Source organism: Gymnoscopelus braueri, assembly GCF_963280865.1.
Source record: "Gymnoscopelus braueri genome assembly, chromosome: 22".
NCBI classification, from domain to species: domain Eukaryota; kingdom Metazoa; phylum Chordata; class Actinopteri; order Myctophiformes; family Myctophidae; genus Gymnoscopelus; species Gymnoscopelus braueri.
Genome location: NC_137624.1, coordinates 13,676,223 through 13,696,426, shown reverse-complemented (window position 1 = coordinate 13,696,426; position 20,204 = coordinate 13,676,223). Strand labels below are relative to the sequence as shown.

The window sequence follows — 20,204 nt, the reverse complement described above, 5'->3', positions numbered from 1 at the left end:
GCCAACACATATCAATCCGGGGGGGTCATTGACATGAAAATGTTTGAGAACCACTGCTTTAAGTTACAAGGGTGTTACTGCACAGACGTGATTAATCAAAGCATGGCGTAGTAATCGTATCATTCCTCTTCTCCACATTATCCTTTGTCAGATTTAACTATGGCGACGCCTACTGGGAGGTGAAAGGCAAATATTTCAGCTGTGAGTGCGGCTCCCCCAAGTGCAAGCATTCAGCGTCGGCCATGGCCCAGCTACAGGCAGACAGCACCCCAGAGGACCAGCAGCAGGACAGCACTCTGCCTGACACCAGCTCTTCTACAACTGCTTCTAGCCCCTCCTAAAGCATACGTTATACTTTACTCTACAACGGTGTCAGTCGTCGTCAATAAAAACGATTTTCAGCTGGAAACAAACAAATGTGTTGCAGTTATTATCATACCACAAAGTATGAACTAAGACTGCCATGGACCTGTACTGTATCGCTCCATCTCTTACTGTTTCTGGTCGAAATGATGGCATCTTCCAAGGAATGTCAAGCAAGCCCATCCAAATCTACAGATGCACACAACCAGACAACCAACGCACAATCCAAGCTTGCAGAGAGCACCGCTAATCCCTCGTGCTTTCTTTTTTAGTTTTGTTTTCTCCAACATGAACAACGGGGCAGTGAAGTATAGTGAGGATACACAGACTTATCACAAACTGCTCTCCATTAAATGGATGGTTCTGGTTTTTCTTTTTCTTTGGATTTGATATCGCACATCTCCAGGTTCTTGTCTAATAGTTAATAACCGTTGCTCTGCACTACGGTTTCTAATGTCCACTGGAAACTTGGTAGCATTTTGTAGCAACTGTTTTTTTGTTTACTGGCTAGCTGATTCCGTTAAAGAAAAAAACTGAACTATCCCTTTAATGATATAGTGATCATACATACAATGTTTTTGAAGGGTAATTTCTTTGAAATCCTCAAATGGCTTATTTGATATGTTTATGGAATTTGTTTTGGTGTGGAGAGGACAAGTTCTTTATTTCTTTTCCTACATTTTGTTTAACCATAATTTTGTATGTTAATTTTTTGTCTAATTAAGTTAACGGAAGCATACAGTGTAGTTGGGTGCATATTGTTGGACCTGTCTGGTTGATACCTACCATTCCAAAATAAATGTTTTGATTTTATTTTTTACGCATTTTAAGCATGTTTTAAAATGGACTATTTTACCACAATTGTGGAATAAATGATCTTTTTACTAATGAATTCAAATAAACAAACTAGAAAATGGTGCTGAAAGATATTTTTCTTTTGAGCTCCTTTTCTTTTGGTCCCCAACATAGCTTGTAAATTTAAACGTTTATGTACTATTTCGGCAAAATTAGGTGAATATATTTTGACTGAAATGGCCATATTTTTTGTTTTTGTTTTTTCACCATGTTGATAAGCGTTCATGTTTTTCCACAATTGTGGAGGAAGTGATTGGGGTTCAAATGAAAATAGGAATGAAATTAGCAAATGGTGCTGACAAAGGTTTTCATTTTGTATTACTCAAGTGAATAGATTGTAAAATACAAGAAAGTTTAAGTTTTTTATGTTTTGACTGTATGTCCAGTTTTATTACAGTAGTTACCTGTAGATAGATAGCCTGTTTCAATTTTGTTTCATAATCTCGTGTTGACAGAAACCAACCCATTACTCTCATGTCTTTTTCAATGTTGTTAGTAAAGCAGTGACTCTTGTGCAAATTCTTGAAGGAATACATTAAAAAAAAAATTATGATAATGCACCTCCATTAATTTCTGTTACATATTTCTGGACAGTGAAACATCCATCTAATTGGTTGTATCTTTTTTCAATAAATTTACTACTAATGCATTAATCCTGATTATGTTTTACTCTTTTAATATGCTTCATACAGTTTCTACTTAGAAGTACTTAGTGTGGACTGGGTCCTTGGAAGGTTTCAAGGGGGGCAAGGTAGCTAAATTTGCTACCTTGGCTATATTTAAAAATAGCAGATATACATGCTCACAGCGCCACTTCATGTCGTGCTGCGAGCTTGTACATCTACTATTTTTTTAACACAAATTTATCTTCTCTTCTGGGGGGTCCCTGGCACAAAACCTTTTCAGATGGGGGGGTCCGTGGCAAAAATACATATCAATGTGGGAGTCCTTGACATGAAAAGGTTTGCACTGACTTAGACGATGCACCTGCTTTTGGAGTAGATTTCTTTTAACTCCTTATCTGGTCTCCCAGACCCACACAACATGACTAAAAGAACTTCAAACTGCAGCCTGCAGTCCATTTGACCCTGTGTGAACTGAGCAGCGGTGCATTTCTGACTGACAGACAGGCTTGGGGACCTGGCACTGAAATATTCCTGCAGCTGTGTCATAACTAATTCAATGCTTCCGTCACAAAGTGTCATGTAATGTGTCACTCCACAAAGGTTGGACACTACTACCATGGTTGGATTGCTGGGCGGGGGATCCACGCCTCTGCTTTTGACATCCTCCATTTGGTCATTTGTTTTTATGGCCAGAGGGGATCTGTTTTATCCCTGCTTCTGGCCAGACTGAATTAAATACAGTACATGCCATTTCCTTTGGGGAAATGATACGTATTTAATATGATATAGCTGATATGTTTGATATTTATGTTTTGATAGTGTAACAATAATTTAACAATTTAACAATTTGCTATGCAAACAAGCTCAAAATGTTAAAAAAAATAACACTTGTGGAGCAAGATACAGCTTGTGTGTACTCTGCTTGAATTCTGCATTAAAGTCAACCTCAAACCTTTTTTTTTAAATAGCCGATATACAAGCTCACAACGCCTCGCAACTTGTAGATCTGCTATTTTCACAATATTTATCTGTGGAACCGAGTCAAACATAATGTAATGCCTCAATTCCAAGTGCTTGTCAGGCTGGGGGGGTCCCCTGTTCAAATATGATTATGTTGGGGGGTCACAGCCTGAAAAGGTTGAGAACCACATATAGTCCCTCTCAGGGCTCTATAATAGGCCCCCTCCTGTTTTCCCTCTACAATAAATATCTTCACCTTAAATAACCATTCTGCAAGCTCACAATGCTTTGCGTTGGGACATGTTGTGAGCTTGTAGATCTGCTATTTTTGCCATAGGCCTATGTTAGGTGGGTCTAGAATATGGATTCTGGGTTCAAGAGTGGTTCCATCCCTGCCTGGACCAAAGGAGCTGAATGGCATGGTTGTTATATAACACACCACCAAGGCAGACAAAGCCACTGTAATTACAACCATCAGTCACTAGAAGTCAGAATCATTTATTGAATGAACTTGAGTTACTATTTACTTTGTAGATTTTGATTATTATTACAAAACCACTTCAGACTTATATTTATACTTTGGCAATTTGAAAATAGCTGATCCACAAGCTTGTAGATTTGCTATGTAGAGTAGCCTACTTTTACTTTTACTTAAAATATATTTTTGATGCCAATACTTTTGTACTTTTACTCAAGTAAATGTTTAATACCGAACTTGTACATGTAACAAAGTAGGCCTATTTCTACAATAGAGTATTGATACTTTTACTTAAGTAAAACATGTGAGTAGGCTAACTTCTTCCATCACTGCCGATAGGCGCGTCTTGGTCACATGCGCTCATTCTGATACTGAAGCTTATATTGAAGCTTCTACAACGAGCGATCAAGCAGAAATCAGAGGAAAATGCGTCTGATCGGTGTTACCAACAGAAACAAGCTTTTATTTGTGAACCGGGCTAATATTGATTAAATAAGTTATAATTGTTCTGTACAATTGTTTTTATTCGACTAGCTGAAGAGCACGCCGGAATATGTAGTTAACCAGGCTACAAACTTACTTTTCTTTCTTCTTTTTTTGTTTTTGTTTTTAAACTTTTTACCCGTTTTAATAACATGGAGGATGAGTGAATGGACAGGACCGAAAGAACACATTTTCACTGAAGCGATGTCAGCTATTTGTAATAATGCCTCGTGCTTGAAGTTGTGCCACTGTGGAGAGGAGACCACCATGGCCAAACATGCCACCTCCACACACACACTGACCCCGACACACACACTGGACCTGGAGGACAGGTAGGGTGGTGCACTGTCATCTGTTAGCAGGTTGAAACCTTTGTTGTCATTAATTGTGGTAGACCATGGCTGCAGGATTACCTATTTTCTTGCTCTATAAATTATATATTCTTTAATTAATCAAAATCAAATAGCCGAATATTAATAAGATAATTGGATTATTTTATTTTATTTTATTTGAATCAACGTGAAAAAATCGAATAGATTGTATTTATAATTGACTTAATCAATTAGACCGATTAAACACTTAAGCCCTATTTTATAGCCTACTTCATTGTCTGGCCTACAACAGTGTCTAAACAATTGCGAATATGGCTGATCTAACTGTACCAGCTCAAAATGCAATGCCTGATATTCTCATGCCAACTTTGCTAAGAAACCTGGGGCCTGTTCCTCAAAAGGTGAATTAGAGCTAAAGCCTGGCTTTACCACCTATCCTGGCTTAATTTAGCCAGGATTAGAGCTGAGTCGGTTCCTCAAAAGGTGAATTATCTTGAAGATTAGTTTAGCCAGTTCACCCTGGCTAAGTTTAGCCTTATCCGATTCCTCAAAAGAGAATTGAAGCAAGCCTAGCTTAGTTACCATGGCAATTTAGCTGTGAAGTTAGCCTGGTCAGGAGCAGGCTAACAGCCAAGCTTTATTAATCCAGTGCCTTGTTCTTCAAGTTTTGTGAAATAGCTGTTAGTCCAATGACTCCAATCATAAACCAATGAGTTTTTCTACACTTATTCAATTCTTATGCGAAAATCAAAGATCTACAAGCCCGAAATGTTTTTGTCTTATGGCGGCCGGGGGTCCCCGGCCCCCCATGGACCCCCGCCCCCGTGGACCCCCGGACCCCCGTGTACCCCCGGCCCCCTGTGTACCTCCGGACCCCCGTGGACCCCCGGACCCCCATGGACCTCCGGACCCCCGTGGACCCCCATGGACCCCCGGACCCCCATGGACCTCCGGACCCCCGTGGACCCCCGCCCCCGTGGACCCCCGTATACCCCAGACCTCTGTTGGGGGTCAACGGGGGTCCGGGAGTACACGGGGGCGGCCCCCCGTGTACTCCCGGACCCCCGTTGACCCCCGTGGACCGTGGACCCCCGGCCGCCAAAAGGCAAGCTTTTCCCTTGTAGATCTTCGATTTTAGAAATTTGAAATTAGAAAATTATTCTAAGTGTTTATAATTATAATTCCAACATTCACTTAAACTCCTTATGTTTAAACCTAACTGAATTATATATTTATGGATTTGTATATAAATTAATTGCATATTTTTGGACAACTTGTGCATTTAATTTGTCGGCAATACTTTGCCACGCTTTCTCCCTGGATCTATATTTATTGCGGCCGTGTTTCCTTTCTTGCTTATTATAAATTTTACTTCCTTGTAAGATTCCATGAGCTGCTGCAGTGCTGCTGTTCAGCCACAGAGAAGAACGCCACTCTGGTTTTGGGCTCCATGATTGGTCAAGTTCAAGGATTCTGCTATCGACTTTCATGGTCTTTTATAGAAATAAGTGAAGCCTGGCTTCATTATCCTGGCTCGACACAGCCTGGCTTGACAAGGCCTAGCTCGACAAAGTCGCTCCTTTTCAGCCTGGCTTGGCGTTCCAGGAACCGAATAAACCAGGCTATACGGACCCGACTTTGTCAAGCCTGGATTTGACTTAAATCCAGGCTTATTTAATTCACCTTTCGAGGAACAGGCCCCTGGTGAGTGGAAATCCTGTGTGGATGAATGAAAAATTAAGCAAAATGTGAAAAAGTCATCATTAAAGCTGAAACAAGTAATATAGATTAATATTTAAATTGAATGAAACTTAGCTCCTTTAATGTTATGTATTGAGCAGCACTGACCATTCCACAATTTCCATCACATCAGTGCAGTGTAGGCTATACCAGCCCATATAGCCTACTGTATAGTAAATGACCCCTCTTTATATTTGCAGCTCATCCCATCGTGGTGAGGTGGGTGGCAGGGCAGACAGCTCTCTGCCCAGTTCTGAACAGGGTCTTCTGGCCCTTGATACAGAAAAGTAAGTTAACTTATCTCTAAAGTATCATGTGATTTGCATCAAACTACACACTGCCTTGATCGTTGATTTTCATTTTGTTTCTCATTAGACCCAAGAAACTGCGCTTCCATCCCAAGCAGCTTTACATCTCAGCCAAACAAGGGGAGCTGAAGGAAGTCGTGCTGATGTTAGGTGCGTTAACCCCCCTCTGGTGGTTGAAATCTGCTATTACACAAATGTCACTCCACACATCTGTTTGTCTTTTGATGGAAAATTTGTCTTTTTATTCCAGTTGAAGGAATAGACCCCAACTTCAAGATGGAGACACAGAATAAACGCACACCGCTCCATGCTGCAGCTGAGACAGGCCACCAAGAGATCTGTCACATGCTCGTACAAGTAAGTTACTGTGTGTTTTCCAGATCCAAGTTCTGTTCTTGTGCGTGTGAATGAGTAGTAGGGTGTCCTGCACCTAGTATTGAATGTCATAAACTGTATTGAAGATCACTTCATTTTGAAAGTGGTTAAATATAGCCTTCAAGTATTAAATGTAGTTAGTTTGTCTTGTCTCAAAAAACTACTTAGTGGTGGAGCTGTGAAGTGATTGTGAAACTATTGTATTGAGGCTGTGTGTATTGTGTAGGCTACTGTATGTATGTCCCTCTGTCTGCAATCATAATTAACCACATGAACCCCAGCGTCCCTGTTCTGGGCATGTCATAATAGGCAAATGTAACAAAGTGAATGCTCAACACACGAGACAGACAGGTGAAGTTGCTCTTGTTCTTTATGTGGCCACACACTGCTCACACACAAAACTCGGTATTAACTGAAACATGTAGAATTAGGGTTGCAACAGCTAATCAAACTAATCAATGTGCCTTTGTTACATAAGTATTAATAGCCCATGTTTGCGGTGTGGCCCATTCAGGCTGGTGCCAACTTGAATATGTGTGACGAGGACCAGCGCACACCACTGATGGAGGCCTGTGAGAACAACCACATAGACACAGCCCGCTACCTGTTGAGAGCTGGAGCCAGCTCCAGACACAGGGTAAGGACTTTAACTTCAATGTCCAACAGCTAAAATGGTTGATTGACAATGAAGTTATGGTTTTAGTTTCAAGTCAGCCACAGTAGTCCACAGTAGGTTCATGTGACTTGTTTTCTTTTCCTCAGGATGTAGAGGGGTTCACGTGTCTCCACCTAGCGGCAAAGTCTGGTCATTACGACATTGTTGAGTACCTTCTCTCTGGACTGGTAGACATTGACTGTCAGGTTAGTATAGTACTGCTTCTCCGTGACTCATACTGTGATCACTGCTGTGCCCTGTCTATGATCTACTTTTTCTTAATACAATTATATGCAGGTAAAAGGCAATCTATTGGGAGGATTTGGAGAACCCCCTACAAAATAACTACGATCTTCAAACAAAATATAGCCTTTTTGGATTTTAGCGGTACCCTGTGTTGTCAGACAGTAATCAGGATATCTTGAATTCAATAGGCTTTTTATCGTGTTATGACTTGAGAATTGATCTACTTTGATCTGCTTGATTCTTGTTTAGGATGATGGTGGCTGGACGGCTATGATCTGGGCTACAGAATACAAGCACCTGGACCAGGTGAAGCTGCTTCTGTCTAAAGGGGCCGACATCAGCATCAGGGACAAGGTGAGTCTATTATGAAGATCAGGTGGTCCGTCACATGATGTCACGCCTTACATATATACACAGTCAAATCCACAATGTTACTTGAGCTCCCAAGGAGTACAAATGGAACCAAATGGACCTGTTCCATTTGTATCATCTTGGAGTTAAATGAACACTGAGGACTTTTACAGTGTATCCGGAGTTTCAAGGTTATTATTAGGGGTGGGACGATATGGGTATCTTTAGGCCCTCGATAACAATAATATCACGATATTCGATATATTGCGATATCACGATATATTGCATGAAATTTCACCAACGATATATCACGATAGTCCTTGTATTCAATTCATGAACACAAAATAGCACCAAACAGTTCAAAATCATCATTACACAAATACACGGAAAAAGTCGGAAAAACAACGTATCACAAAAAAATAAATAATATATATATCAATTTTTTTCGGCAATATATCGAGTATTTATCGCGGGAGAAAGTATCACGATATATCGCGATATCGATATATCGTCCCACCCCTAGTTATTATGTGCAGTTGATGATGCAATTCAGCTAGATGGCTAGGAGTGCACTCTTAACACCATTTGTTGTAATATCATAACGTTGTTAACCGTCATTTTCAGAGCTTGTCTCCCAGTGCTCCCATTTGCGAATGCTTGTGTGATGACACTGACCCATCCTTGTCTTATAGAGCTATATATCATAGGCTGATATGATAGATATTGTCACGACACCAAGGCTATGTTAAAAAAGGAAAGGACAGAAACGTCACTTTCCTGGTCGGGCAATTCCAGCTGGGAGATTCGTCAGGTACTGGGAGGCGAACTGGAGCTGGAAGTTTGATGGAATACATTGAAGTCAATGCAAGCTGAAAATAAAAGAAGACTTATCACACGTTGTTTTCTTATATGTGCCACACTGTAGAATTTTATTGAGGTATCTGAATAGCACAAAGTAAGTTTCTGACTTTTTTTATGACATGCCCAGAATAGGAATGCTATAGGGTTCATGTGGTTAATATGTGCTATTCTTCTTGTCACTTCTTCAGGAGGAGAACATTTGCCTTCACTGGGCAGCGTTCAGTGGCAGTGTTGACATCGCAAAGTTGCTCCTGGATGCACATTGTGACCATCAAGCTGTCAACATCCACGGTGACTCCCCTCTTCACATCGCTGCACGTGAGAATAGGGTGGAGTGTGTTCTGTGAGTACTGGATATGGACACACACACATGCACACGCACGTGCACGCGCACACACACACACACACACACACACACACACACACACACACACACACACACACACACACACACACACACACACACACACACACACACACACACACACACACACACACACACACACACACACTACTAACTAAAGGACCACAATGAATATAAGCTATCCTTTAACCGTTGTGTGCACCTGTATTAATTTGAACTTGCAATTTTATCAGCAAAAATTCAATGAATGAATTAATTAATTAATCAATCAATCAATCAATCAATCAATCAATCAATCAATCAATTTCACTCTCAGAAATTTAGACTGAGGACTTTACTGTGTACATCCAATTGATGTTAATGAACATACTGTAATACTGTACGTGTAGTTAATTATTACAAGTAAGACGCGCAAACGCGGGAAGCGAACGCAAAAACAAAACAAAAATCAATGAATTTTTTTTTAAGTAACCAATAAAAATAAGAAAAATACCCAAAAATTCTGCGTTAAAAGGAGCATCTTAGAAAAATACAAATTCACAAAAAAATTACTTTGAATGTTTTTGAACAATTCAACAAAGTGTTTGAAGTGCCTGTTTCACCCACTTCCGGGCGGCGGAGCCAAAATCCGAGCCCGAAGTATTTGTTCGTAGACCCCTACTTAGGGGGGGTAGAAAAAGTTTCGGAGCGATTCGGGCACTTTTCATTTAACATGGGGTTTCAATGGGGAGTTTTTAGGAGCCTTCTCCGGGGCGTGGCTTCCGGGGGAAGGGGCGGGCTTAAACGCAACCTTGACAGGTGTGTTCAGTTTTCACAGACCTTTCATTTGATGTATGGTACGTCTAAATTGGACATTTACTTATCTCAGAGGAGCTGCACACAGAAAGTGCACACAGAGACCCAGAGACACACACAAGCCGAGCACGGTTTCATAGTATGCTCCACTTGCGCGGAGGCGCGCCTTCGGCGCGCCTCCTTCCGCTGCGTTCGCAATTATTATTTTTTGCATTGAATTTCCTCAATATTGTAAATCAACTTAGCTGTAGCCAACAAACAACAGTGTAAATGGTCATGTAAATAAAGTGCAAAGAACAATTGAGTGCTTCAAAGAAACTAGACGCGTCGCAATTCAGGGCAATTGCAGAGTGTGGTTGCGCCGACGCTAGTCGCGGTTCGCTGCCGCCGGGACTCGAGGAATACGCTGGGAGGAATACCGTCGGAGGCTGCGCCAATTACATTGTCACGCAACTCCTGAGATCACTTGCGTTTCATTTTGAGAGGATTGGTCCCCCCAACATATGGTTTTTGCATCAAAAGGTTACATTTTGAGCATTTGTGGCGCCCCCTATGGATCAAAGTGGAAATTATTTTGGGGATTTGTTGAGTAATCCACACTTGACATGTGATTCAAATTTGGGATTGACTGGACGTTTTGTTTGTGATTTGTGGGCTTTTTTGTAAAACGGGCCCCTCCCGCTAACTTTGGAAGCCATTTACGGACGAACGGTATGGACTATCAAAATTCTGTCGCATAAATACCCATCGCATGGGTCCAGAGATCATGTGTACCGATTTTTGTGAAATTTGGACAAAATATATGGGAGGAGGAGCTAAAAGTGTGTTTTGAAGAAAATTCAAAATGGCGGAAAATCTATCCTGACGCAAATGGGCGTGGCCTATATGGGGAGTTGCGTCATGACCCAAGGAATCTAGGGAAAAAGACATTTTGATTTTACGACCTACGGTTCAAGAGTTATAGGCCAAAACGTAAAGGGGGCTGTTATAGCGCCCCCATGTGGCCGATTAGTGTAATTATTTTTTCAATAATTTCGCACTAAATTATGAACCTCCCCTCCAAATCTGGTAACTCTAGCTCTTACGGTTTCTGAGAAAGAAATACTTGAATTTGAGTTTTTTCACTTTTTCATTAAAGTGGATGGGGAAATTTAATGCACTAATAAATCAATATCAATAAAACTATGCAACCAATCTCTTAGCAAAATACAAGCACACTATTCCCGGTGAGGCCGGTCATTTTGACATATGGCACTAAATTGGGAAAAATAAACTGTGGGCTGTGATGCGATTTGAAATATTGTTTATCTATAATACGGAATAAAGTGCGAGGATTACTATAGTCTGGTTGCCCTGTTAGGGCAACCACACTAACTAGGATACCAGGTTAATAGGTCATTTTAAGTGGGGGGGGTTTCTCTTTCCCAGGCTCTTCTTGTCAAGAGGTTCGGACGTCAACCTGAAGAATGGAGTGGGAGAGACTCCTCCAGACTGCTGTAGCCACAGCTCCAAAGTCTGGGCCATCTTGCAAGCTAACGGGAGGGAAAGAGAAGCCAAAAACCTCTCGTCCCCTAAGAACGCAGAAAGAATCCTTCACAGGTCAGTTTTATGTTTAAAGGGATACTTCACTTTCGGGCCGGGGAAACATTTAAAAAATATATTAAAAATAAATGAAAAAAGTAATGGAAAATTCATGGCCCCCTCACGCATTAGAGTGTCCTACTAATGTGTGAGGGGGCCTTTATTTTGCCATAACTTCTTTCATTTTTTTTTTATATATATTTTTAATGTTTATTTTATGTGAAAGTGAAGTATCCCTTTAACTATCCAGGGGTGTATATTAGGGGTGGGACGATATGGGTACCTCACGATACGATATATATCACGATATTAGGCCCACGATAACAATATATATCACGATATTCGACGATGTTCGATATATTGCGATATCACGATATTCGATATATATTGCAAGAAATTTCACCAACGATATATCACGATATCTGAAAATATCGATATATTGCGATATCACGATATATTGCATGAAAATTCACCAACGATATATCACGATAGTCCTTGTATTCAATTCATAAACACATAAAATAGCACCAAACAGTTCAAAATCATCATTACACAAATACAGAGTAGTAAAAACAACGTATCACAAACTTAAAACATTTTTTATATATATATATATATTTTTTTAATATCGATATGTTTCGGGAGGATATCGATTATTTATCGCGGGAGAAAGTATCGCGATATATCGATATATCGTCCCACCCCTAGTGTATATAGTGAAACAGGAAGTTGAGGCTATGGCAATGCTGTCGGGATTGAACCAGGGATGTTGCAGGAGCGTGGTCAATACACTGCATCTGGCTAGCTACTGGTGTGCACCTCAAATTGCTTTGCTCTTTGATAACTGTTTGGTGCTTTTGCTTAAAGCCTAATTTATGCTTCCGTCATACGATGGTGTCCTCACTCCTCACAACGTGTCACGGAGTGAGCTTGTAGATCAGATATTCTCGATGCGGGATACCGTCAGATGGCCAGTGTTGGGCTTGTTACTCTTTTTGAGAGTAATATTAATACTTAAAGGGTCTACACCATGAAAATCACTTTTTTCTTGTTTTTTTGTATTTTTTGGGGTCCCCAGTGTCTCTTGTACCCAAAAAAATGTTTTTTTTTAAATTCAGTCATTCCTTCTCATTTCATGGATTTCCAGAATGGGCGTGTCTGAACAGGCGATCTCAGAATGGAAATGTTTATGATGTCACAAACATTATTGATGGCAAACCCAATGTTAAATGAAAAGTGCCCGAATCGCTCCGAAACTTTTTCTACCCCCCCTAAGTGGGGGTCTACGAACAAATACTTCGAGCTCGGATTTTGGCTCCGCCCCCCGGAAGTGGGTGAAACAGGCACCTCAAACACTTGGTGGAATTGTTCAAAAATGTTCAAAGTGTTTTTTTTTCGATTTTGTATTTTTCTTAGATGCTTCTTTTTATGCAGAATTTTTCCATTTTTTTTCCTTTTTTTTAATAATTTTTTTAAATATTTTTTTGTATTAACAGACAGAATTGCTCAGTAGCCCCCCCCTGCCCAAGAGGACGTTTTGGTATTGCAGCTGAAAGCGCTGTATAAGCCAGAGACAATTGACTTGGGATGAGTATATCTGAGTGATGATTTAGGCTCAAACCTTTTGAAAAAGGTTTGAGGGACATACACCATATGATATTAAATATCAAATATTTTTTTTAAATTCATGGTGTAGCTCCTTTAACTTATTACTCCCAGTCCCTGCCAAAAGGTATCTTTCGTTACTTACCAGCACTGCAAATCAGGCTTTAAGACTCAGGGATTCCCATTTACTGTATCTTGACTGAGGAGTTCCCATACCTGCTGTGCTTAGTAAAACTATTGCATGGCCCCCTTGCCAATTTCTGTTTCCTCTACAGAGACATAGCTCGGGGGCACGAGAGGGTTCCAATTCCCTGTGTCAACTCTGTGGACAGTGACCGTTATCCAGACAACTATAAATACATCCCTGAGTGTTTTGTCACTTCCCCCATGAATATTGATAGGAACATCACGCACTTACAGGTGAGTCATGCAGGACACCATGGGCATTACATCAGAATGGTTTCCAAGGGAAATTAACCGCTTGTGTGAATTTGACTTGATGTTATTGGTGCAGAGATCAACAGAGTATTGCCGCGACAGAGAGAAAGTCTAAATCAATGCTAATGCTTAATTGTTGCTAATACTAATGCTTAAACCGTTTTTCCTTCTTTACCTTTGGCCCACAGCACTGTGTGTGTGAAGAAATGTGTGGGCAATTCAGTCTACGATGTTGGTATGACAAGGTAAAGCTGAATTCTTGACAAAATCAAATAATAATAATAATAATAATGATAATAATAATGAAAATGTTAAGTGTTGTGCAGTGTCAGTTATCGGTTATCAGTATATGAGGAAATGAATGCAATTGTGTACAAAAAGTATACATAAGAAAGAAAAAGACAAAACATATCTTTTAAATCGTGTGAGAAGCACTGCCTGGATCAATATTTGCCTATAGTAAAAGAGTCAGACAGGCTGTTAAGGGCAAGTTGAAAAACACACATAAAGGGTTAGTCATTACTCTACCACGAGTAGCAAACTCTAAATAATTGAGTCTCTCTATTGTTAGGACTAGAAAAAAGCTATATGGGGCAAAAACCTGATATTATTGTAAACTGATCAATTTCTGTCAAAACTGAACGCTCCAAAAGTAGGCGGTTCAAAGGCCTGACCCATGATTTGAAGTTTGGACGCGATTGAACAACTCTGTGCTGTTGCATACCAAGTGCACAAAATCCACAACTCTTATGGCTTATATGTATAGGATAAAAGTAAACTAATTATAGCCATGACATTTTTGTGAAACACTGATTTTTTTTTTTTTACATCTATAAACATAGGCTAGCTGCATGCAATGCAATTCAAGGTGAAAATGGTGCACACACAATAATCCAAAATGTGTGTCTTTTTCTTTTGTTATTTGACCATCAGGAAGGGCGGATACTACCAGAGTTCTTCTTCCTTGACGAGCCGTTCATCTTTGAGTGTAACCATGCCTGCTCCTGTGGGAAGGACTGTTGGAACCGTGTAGTACAAAATGGAATACGGTAAAGTTGCATTTCAACTGCCTCATGATGTGGTACAAAGATCAACCCCTTCTTCTTTCTCCAAATCTTCTTTGTGGTCTTTCAACTTCGATATGTCAGTATGTGGGAATGATCTTTGGATTCTGTACCACATTATTTACCTATACTACCGTAGCTATACTTACCTAATACACCTGCTTGATGGTGAAATCTTCTGTGTTCTACTGCTGTGACCTTTGAACCTGTATTCTGTCTTAAGCCTTGAACACACTTAGTGTGGCGCACACACTTGCCGGCGAGCAAGGATTATACACCACAAACTACACAATGACATTCAGATTCGTCCAGATTACAGACATAAGAATCAACACACATTTGATAAAGATGATAATAATAATAATAATCACCATTACAGTTCCGACTGGTCTGATCAGAGAGTGATAGGTCGTCCATGGTCCATTGGTCCATGGTGACCCACCCTAAATTGTTATCATCATCATGACCAAATGTGGGTTATGATGTATGTTGTGTGTCGGCATTAGCAAAGACTCAGATACTTTGGCATCTGTTGTTAATTATACAACTCCTAATGATAATCTTCATACTCCAGGACCAGTCTTCAGCTCTTCAAGACCAATAAGAAGGGCTGGGGTGTTCGGGCAATGCAAGACATACCCCAATGTACCTTTGTATGCGAGTAAGTACCAAATATCTATTCATTGTTAAAGGGATTGTAGGCAAGTTCAGAGATAAAAAAAACTGTTGTCAAACACCGCCGCTCCACTCCCCCCCCCCCTCCTCATCAGCAGTTTGTTTCCCCGACCACCAGGGGGTGACGCAGGGGGGACTTCTAAACGGGCCATGCCGAAAATAGGTTGCTTTATTCGGATACAATATGTGTCACTGCCCGCCCCTGCCGGTTCTCTGAATTTTTATTTTTTAATAGGCTCTGTCATGATAAATTGACCACATATATGAAGTTAAACAACTAAATTCTATCCAAACGATATCTTAAGTAAATTCCGTGCCTCAAAAAAGAATTTTGAGAGCGTTTTAAAACCGAAAGTAAAAAGTAAAAACTGCCCACAGAAAACAATGGCGGCTCGTTCCATTTTTGTCGGCTGCACTCGGTTCCATTCGGTTTCACTCGAACAGTTCACACGGACGCGCACGGACGCGCACGGACGCACACATGCGCGTCCATGCATTTACATAAACTGTAGGGAAAATACGGATTTCAGAAAGAGGACTGTGTTTCAATGCAGGAAAACACCCCAGCATCATTATAAAGTGGCTGATACAGGGGAAAAAATGCAAAATATATATATATAAATATCTTTACAATTTAGGCTTAATGTTGCCTAGAATCCCTTTAAGTTCAAGCCTAGCGCAGAAAACGGTTTCATCTGGGAGACATTCCTGGGACAACTTTCATTGTCCCACTCATCAACATCAACTCATTCAACAACAATTCATATACTGTACTTTGTCAAAGTCAAAGAGCGTAGCCGATCTACAAGCTCAATGCGTTGCAACACGTAGTGAGCTTGTAGATTGGCTAGTTTAAGTTATGTGGTTAGATAAAGAAGGGCTTGGTGTCACTGACATTAATATAATATGTTATAGTATTTGTTATTTTAATAGTGATATTGATTTTAAGGAAAGGTATGAGAAAATCATGAAATTGTTTTCAATAGTTCCAAATATTGGATTCTTAAAATTAAAGCTGAAGTTTTTTCTTATGGAAATTTGTGCTGAGTGTGTCGTCTGATTTTATTTTATTTATATAAGTGTTTTTTCTTTGGACAGCATTTAAAAACGAAATGTCTAGCAAGATGTAGTTCTGTTGATAAATGTCATTTCTTTGCATAGGTATGTGGGGGAGATCATCTCGGAGGCAGAAGCAAGAACGAGGCAGGATATTTCCTACATTCTCAGCTTAGATCAAGATCAAAAGGTATGTTGTTAATATAACACCAGTAGTAGTTTCAGCCATATCAGCATTTCTCCTTTTTTGGGCGGTGTAGCCGCCCCTATAAGTGGGGTTGGGACACCTCATTAGTATTAGTTTCCTGCACTGTGATTGGTCCACTTGGCCCACTTTCCTGTACTGTGATTGGCTGACTCTATTGGCTGACTCTATTCAGCACTGTGATTGGCTAGAGAGACACATGATGACATTAATAACCTATAAATAGGATTATGCACTTCCAAAAATACATTCTTTTTGGAAGTGAGCTTCCATCACTATGATGACCACTGTGATGACCACACCGCCCACTTCACACTGGGTGTGATTTTTTAAATGATATAAACACCACCACAAAGGACCCCTGTGCTCCAGACGACCCCTGTGCTCTAGACCCGTTGTTGACCTGTCTGTCCAGTATCAAATGCTGGATGAGTGAGAACTTTCTTAAGCTAAATGAGGATAAAACAAAAGTTCTCATAATTGGTTCTAGTGAGCAGAGGAAATCAATAATAAGTAGACTTGGTAACCTGACTGTAGAAAGTAACACTACAGTAAAGAACCTGGGGGTTATTATTGATTCTGAATTGAATTTTAATACACACATTAATCATGTTACCAAGATTGCTTTCTTTCATCGTAGAAATATTGCGCAAATTAGAGCCTATCCGTCGTTGGACGATGCAAAAACGTTGATGCACGCTTTTGTTTTCTCTCGGCTTGATTACTGCAATGCACTTTACTCTGGCCTGCCAAAGAAAACAACTGACAGATTACAACTTGTTCAAAATGCGGCAGCTAGAGTTTTAACTAAAACTAAGATGAGAAGAACATATTACTCCAGTTCTAGCTTCACTACACTGGCTCCTCGTTGTTTTTAGGATTAATTTTAAAATTATTTTACTAGTTTATAAAGCTCTAAAAGGTCTGGCACCTTCCTACCTCTATGACTGCCTGCCTAGATATGTTCCAAACCGCCCCCTCAGGTCTTCAAGTGCTGACCTGCTCGAGGTGCCTACAATGACATATAAAAAACACGGTGAAGCAGCATTCTGCTTCTACGGACCGACATCGTGGCCGTGGAATAAACTCCCATTACACCTAAGACAAGCAGCCTCTGTGGATAGCTTTAAAGCACAGCTCAAGACCTACTTCTTCACTCTTGCTTTTAGTTGATTTTTTGGTTGATTTTTAAATCTCTGTGTTGTTATCCATGTCCTCACTGTATTGCCTGATTCACTGCCTTTTGCTATTATTTTAATGTTGTTTTATGCTTTTGCTTTTCTTTTTTGCTTTATCATTAAATTAGTTGTAATTGTAATTGCATTCTTGCACTTTGAGCTGCATTTCATGTGATGAAACGTGCTATACAAATAAAGTTTATTATTATTATTATTATTATATGTAAAGACTGTGAGGGAATTTAATGAACGTGTTTTGTCAGGTCACAGTGACCTTGAACTTTGACCTTTTACCACCTTGACCACCTAATCAGTTCACCTGGCCCTTTGTGCCAAATGTCATGAAATTCCCTCAAGTCATTTCTGAGATATCATCTTCACAGTGTTGGGACAGACTTGAGGTCACAGTGACCTTGGCTTTGATCACCTACATTTAATCAGTTCATCAGTTTATCGTCATTCTTTTTATTTTGTGTTTTTTTATTTGAGATATTAGTTTTGTACAACTCTGCTCTCCGCGCTGTGTGTATGGATGGTTTATTTCATTTTGAGCCGTCGTCTTCTTTCCCCTCTCAGCTGGAAGACTCGTACTGCATTGACAACCGTTTCTATGGCAACATCTGCCGGTTCATTAACCACATGTGCGAGCCCAACTTGTTTCCTTGTCGAGTGTTCACAACTCACCAGGACCTGCGGTTCCCACACGTTGCTTTGTTTACCTGCACAAACATTAAGGCTGGAGAGGAGCTTGGGTACGTTTGTGATTGTTTTTCCTGTTTGTTGTTGTTTTTTCATGCACGCACACACACACGCACGCACGCACGTACGCACGCACGCACGCACGCACGCACGCACGCGCGCGCACACACACACACACACGCACACACACACACACACACACACACACACACACACACACACACACACAGTCACACACACACACACACACACACACACACACACACACACACACACACCACACACCCCACACACACACACACACACACACACACACACAGACACACACACACACACACACACACACACACACACACACACACACACACACACACACACACACACACACACACACACACACAGACACACACACACACTCTCTAGTGTCTTACGCTAGAAACCCACCAGACACACAAGCATAAGCACACGGATGCTGATTTCCTTCCGCTCCATGTTAAAGCAAGACCACTTTGGTAGAGGTTTGGGTTGTGTAGTTACTTTGCTAATTAATTCAGACAATAGAACATCACCAAACCCAGCACTGTTTTTTTTTATTTTATAAAAATGTTAACTTCCTGTTGATTTTGCTTTTGTTTTTTGAAGAAACCCCGGACTGGATCCGGATCTTCAAATAATCAAATCAACAAGATATTTTTTATTAAAAACAGTACTGGGTTTGGTGATGTTCTATATGGTCTGAATCAGCTTTGTTTGTGTTCGTTCACGTGCCAAAAGAGTGACTTTGAGAGCTGTTTTACCCTACAATGTCAATGAGGAGCATATTTTGAATTATCAATTTCTAATCAATGGAGCAATTATTTTTTATTTCTTGTCCACCAATGGAGTTACAGCATGGCAAGGTAACTACACTACCCAAACCTCTACCAAAGTGGTCTTGCCCTTTAATGGATGCAGCCGTGCAGGGACGCTCCACTCGCGCGCGCAAAGATTTTCTTTCAGTTTTGGACATACTGTATGAGGTTTCCACCAGACAGAGACGATATAGCCCACTGAATGTTTGAATATGTGAGCTTATTGCTAGTGTATATTATTGATATTATCGTCACAATATCGATATCGAGGTATTTGGCAAGATATATTGTGATTTTTGAATTTGTCCATAGCCCTAATCAAAGGTAAACTTTGAATGAAGGCTGGCATCGTTTAGTAATCAAAGCATTCCTTCTCTTCACATTATGCTGTGTCAGGTTTGACTATGGCGACGAATACTGGGAGGCGAAAGGCAAATATTTCAGCTGTGAGTGCGGCTCCCCGAAGTGCAAGCATTCAGCGTCGGCCATGACCCAGCTACAGGCAGACAGCACCCCAGAGGACCAGCACCAGGACAGCACTCTGCCTGACACCAGCTCTTCTACAACTGCTTCTAGCCCCTCCTAAAGCATACGTTATACTTTACCGAAAATATAACCAGTTTCAAGTGATTTGGTTTCAAATTAAAATTGGAATGGAAAATACCAAACGATGCTGACTGTTTTCGTTTTGTGTTACTCCAGTGAATAATTTGTAAAATACTAGAAAGTTTAAAGTTGTTTATGTTTTGACTGTATGTCCAGTATGTTACAGTAGTTACCTATAGATAAATAGCCTGTTTCAATTTTGTTCCATTATCTCGTGTTGACAGAAACCAACCTATTACTCTCATTTCTTTTTCAATGTTGTTATTAAAGCAGTGACTTGTGCAAATTCTTGAAGGAATACATTTGAATAAATGTTATGTAACACATGCTAATTTCTGTTACATATTTCTGGACAGTGAAACATCCATCGAATTGCTTTTTTCAATAAATGTACTACTAATACATTCATCCTGATTACGTTTTACTCTTTTAATATAATGCTTCATACAATTTC

At 40.3% G+C, this 20,204-nt stretch overlaps 2 protein-coding genes across 2 annotated transcripts in view; both read left to right on the top strand.

The window, feature by feature from the left end:
* Positions 1 to 1,176, top strand: part of LOC308078735 (histone-lysine N-methyltransferase EHMT1-like) — a 34,999-nt gene extending 33,823 nt beyond the window's left edge. The window contains exon 26 of the mRNA XM_080420048.1: positions 152 to 1,176. Within this exon, the coding sequence (XP_080276174.1) occupies positions 152 to 341 (190 nt within the window). The 3' untranslated portion in view covers positions 342 to 1,176. The remainder of the gene's footprint in view (positions 1 to 151) is intronic.
* Positions 1,177 to 4,032: 2,856 nt separating this feature from the next.
* LOC308078856 (histone-lysine N-methyltransferase EHMT1-like) lies at positions 4,033 to 19,977 on the top strand (the record flags this gene model as incomplete). Its single annotated transcript, XM_080420200.1, has 16 exons — positions 4,033 to 4,097; positions 6,038 to 6,124; positions 6,213 to 6,295; positions 6,396 to 6,502; positions 7,035 to 7,157; positions 7,283 to 7,381; positions 7,671 to 7,775; positions 8,822 to 8,976; positions 11,221 to 11,391; positions 13,254 to 13,398; positions 13,605 to 13,661; positions 14,350 to 14,465; positions 15,055 to 15,141; positions 16,317 to 16,401; positions 18,171 to 18,346; positions 19,541 to 19,977. The coding sequence occupies 16 exons, from the start codon at positions 4,033 to 4,035 to the stop codon at positions 19,728 to 19,730; spliced, it is 1,851 nt and encodes a 616-aa protein (XP_080276326.1). The 3' UTR covers positions 19,731 to 19,977.
* Positions 19,978 to 20,204: the final 227 nt, after the last annotated feature.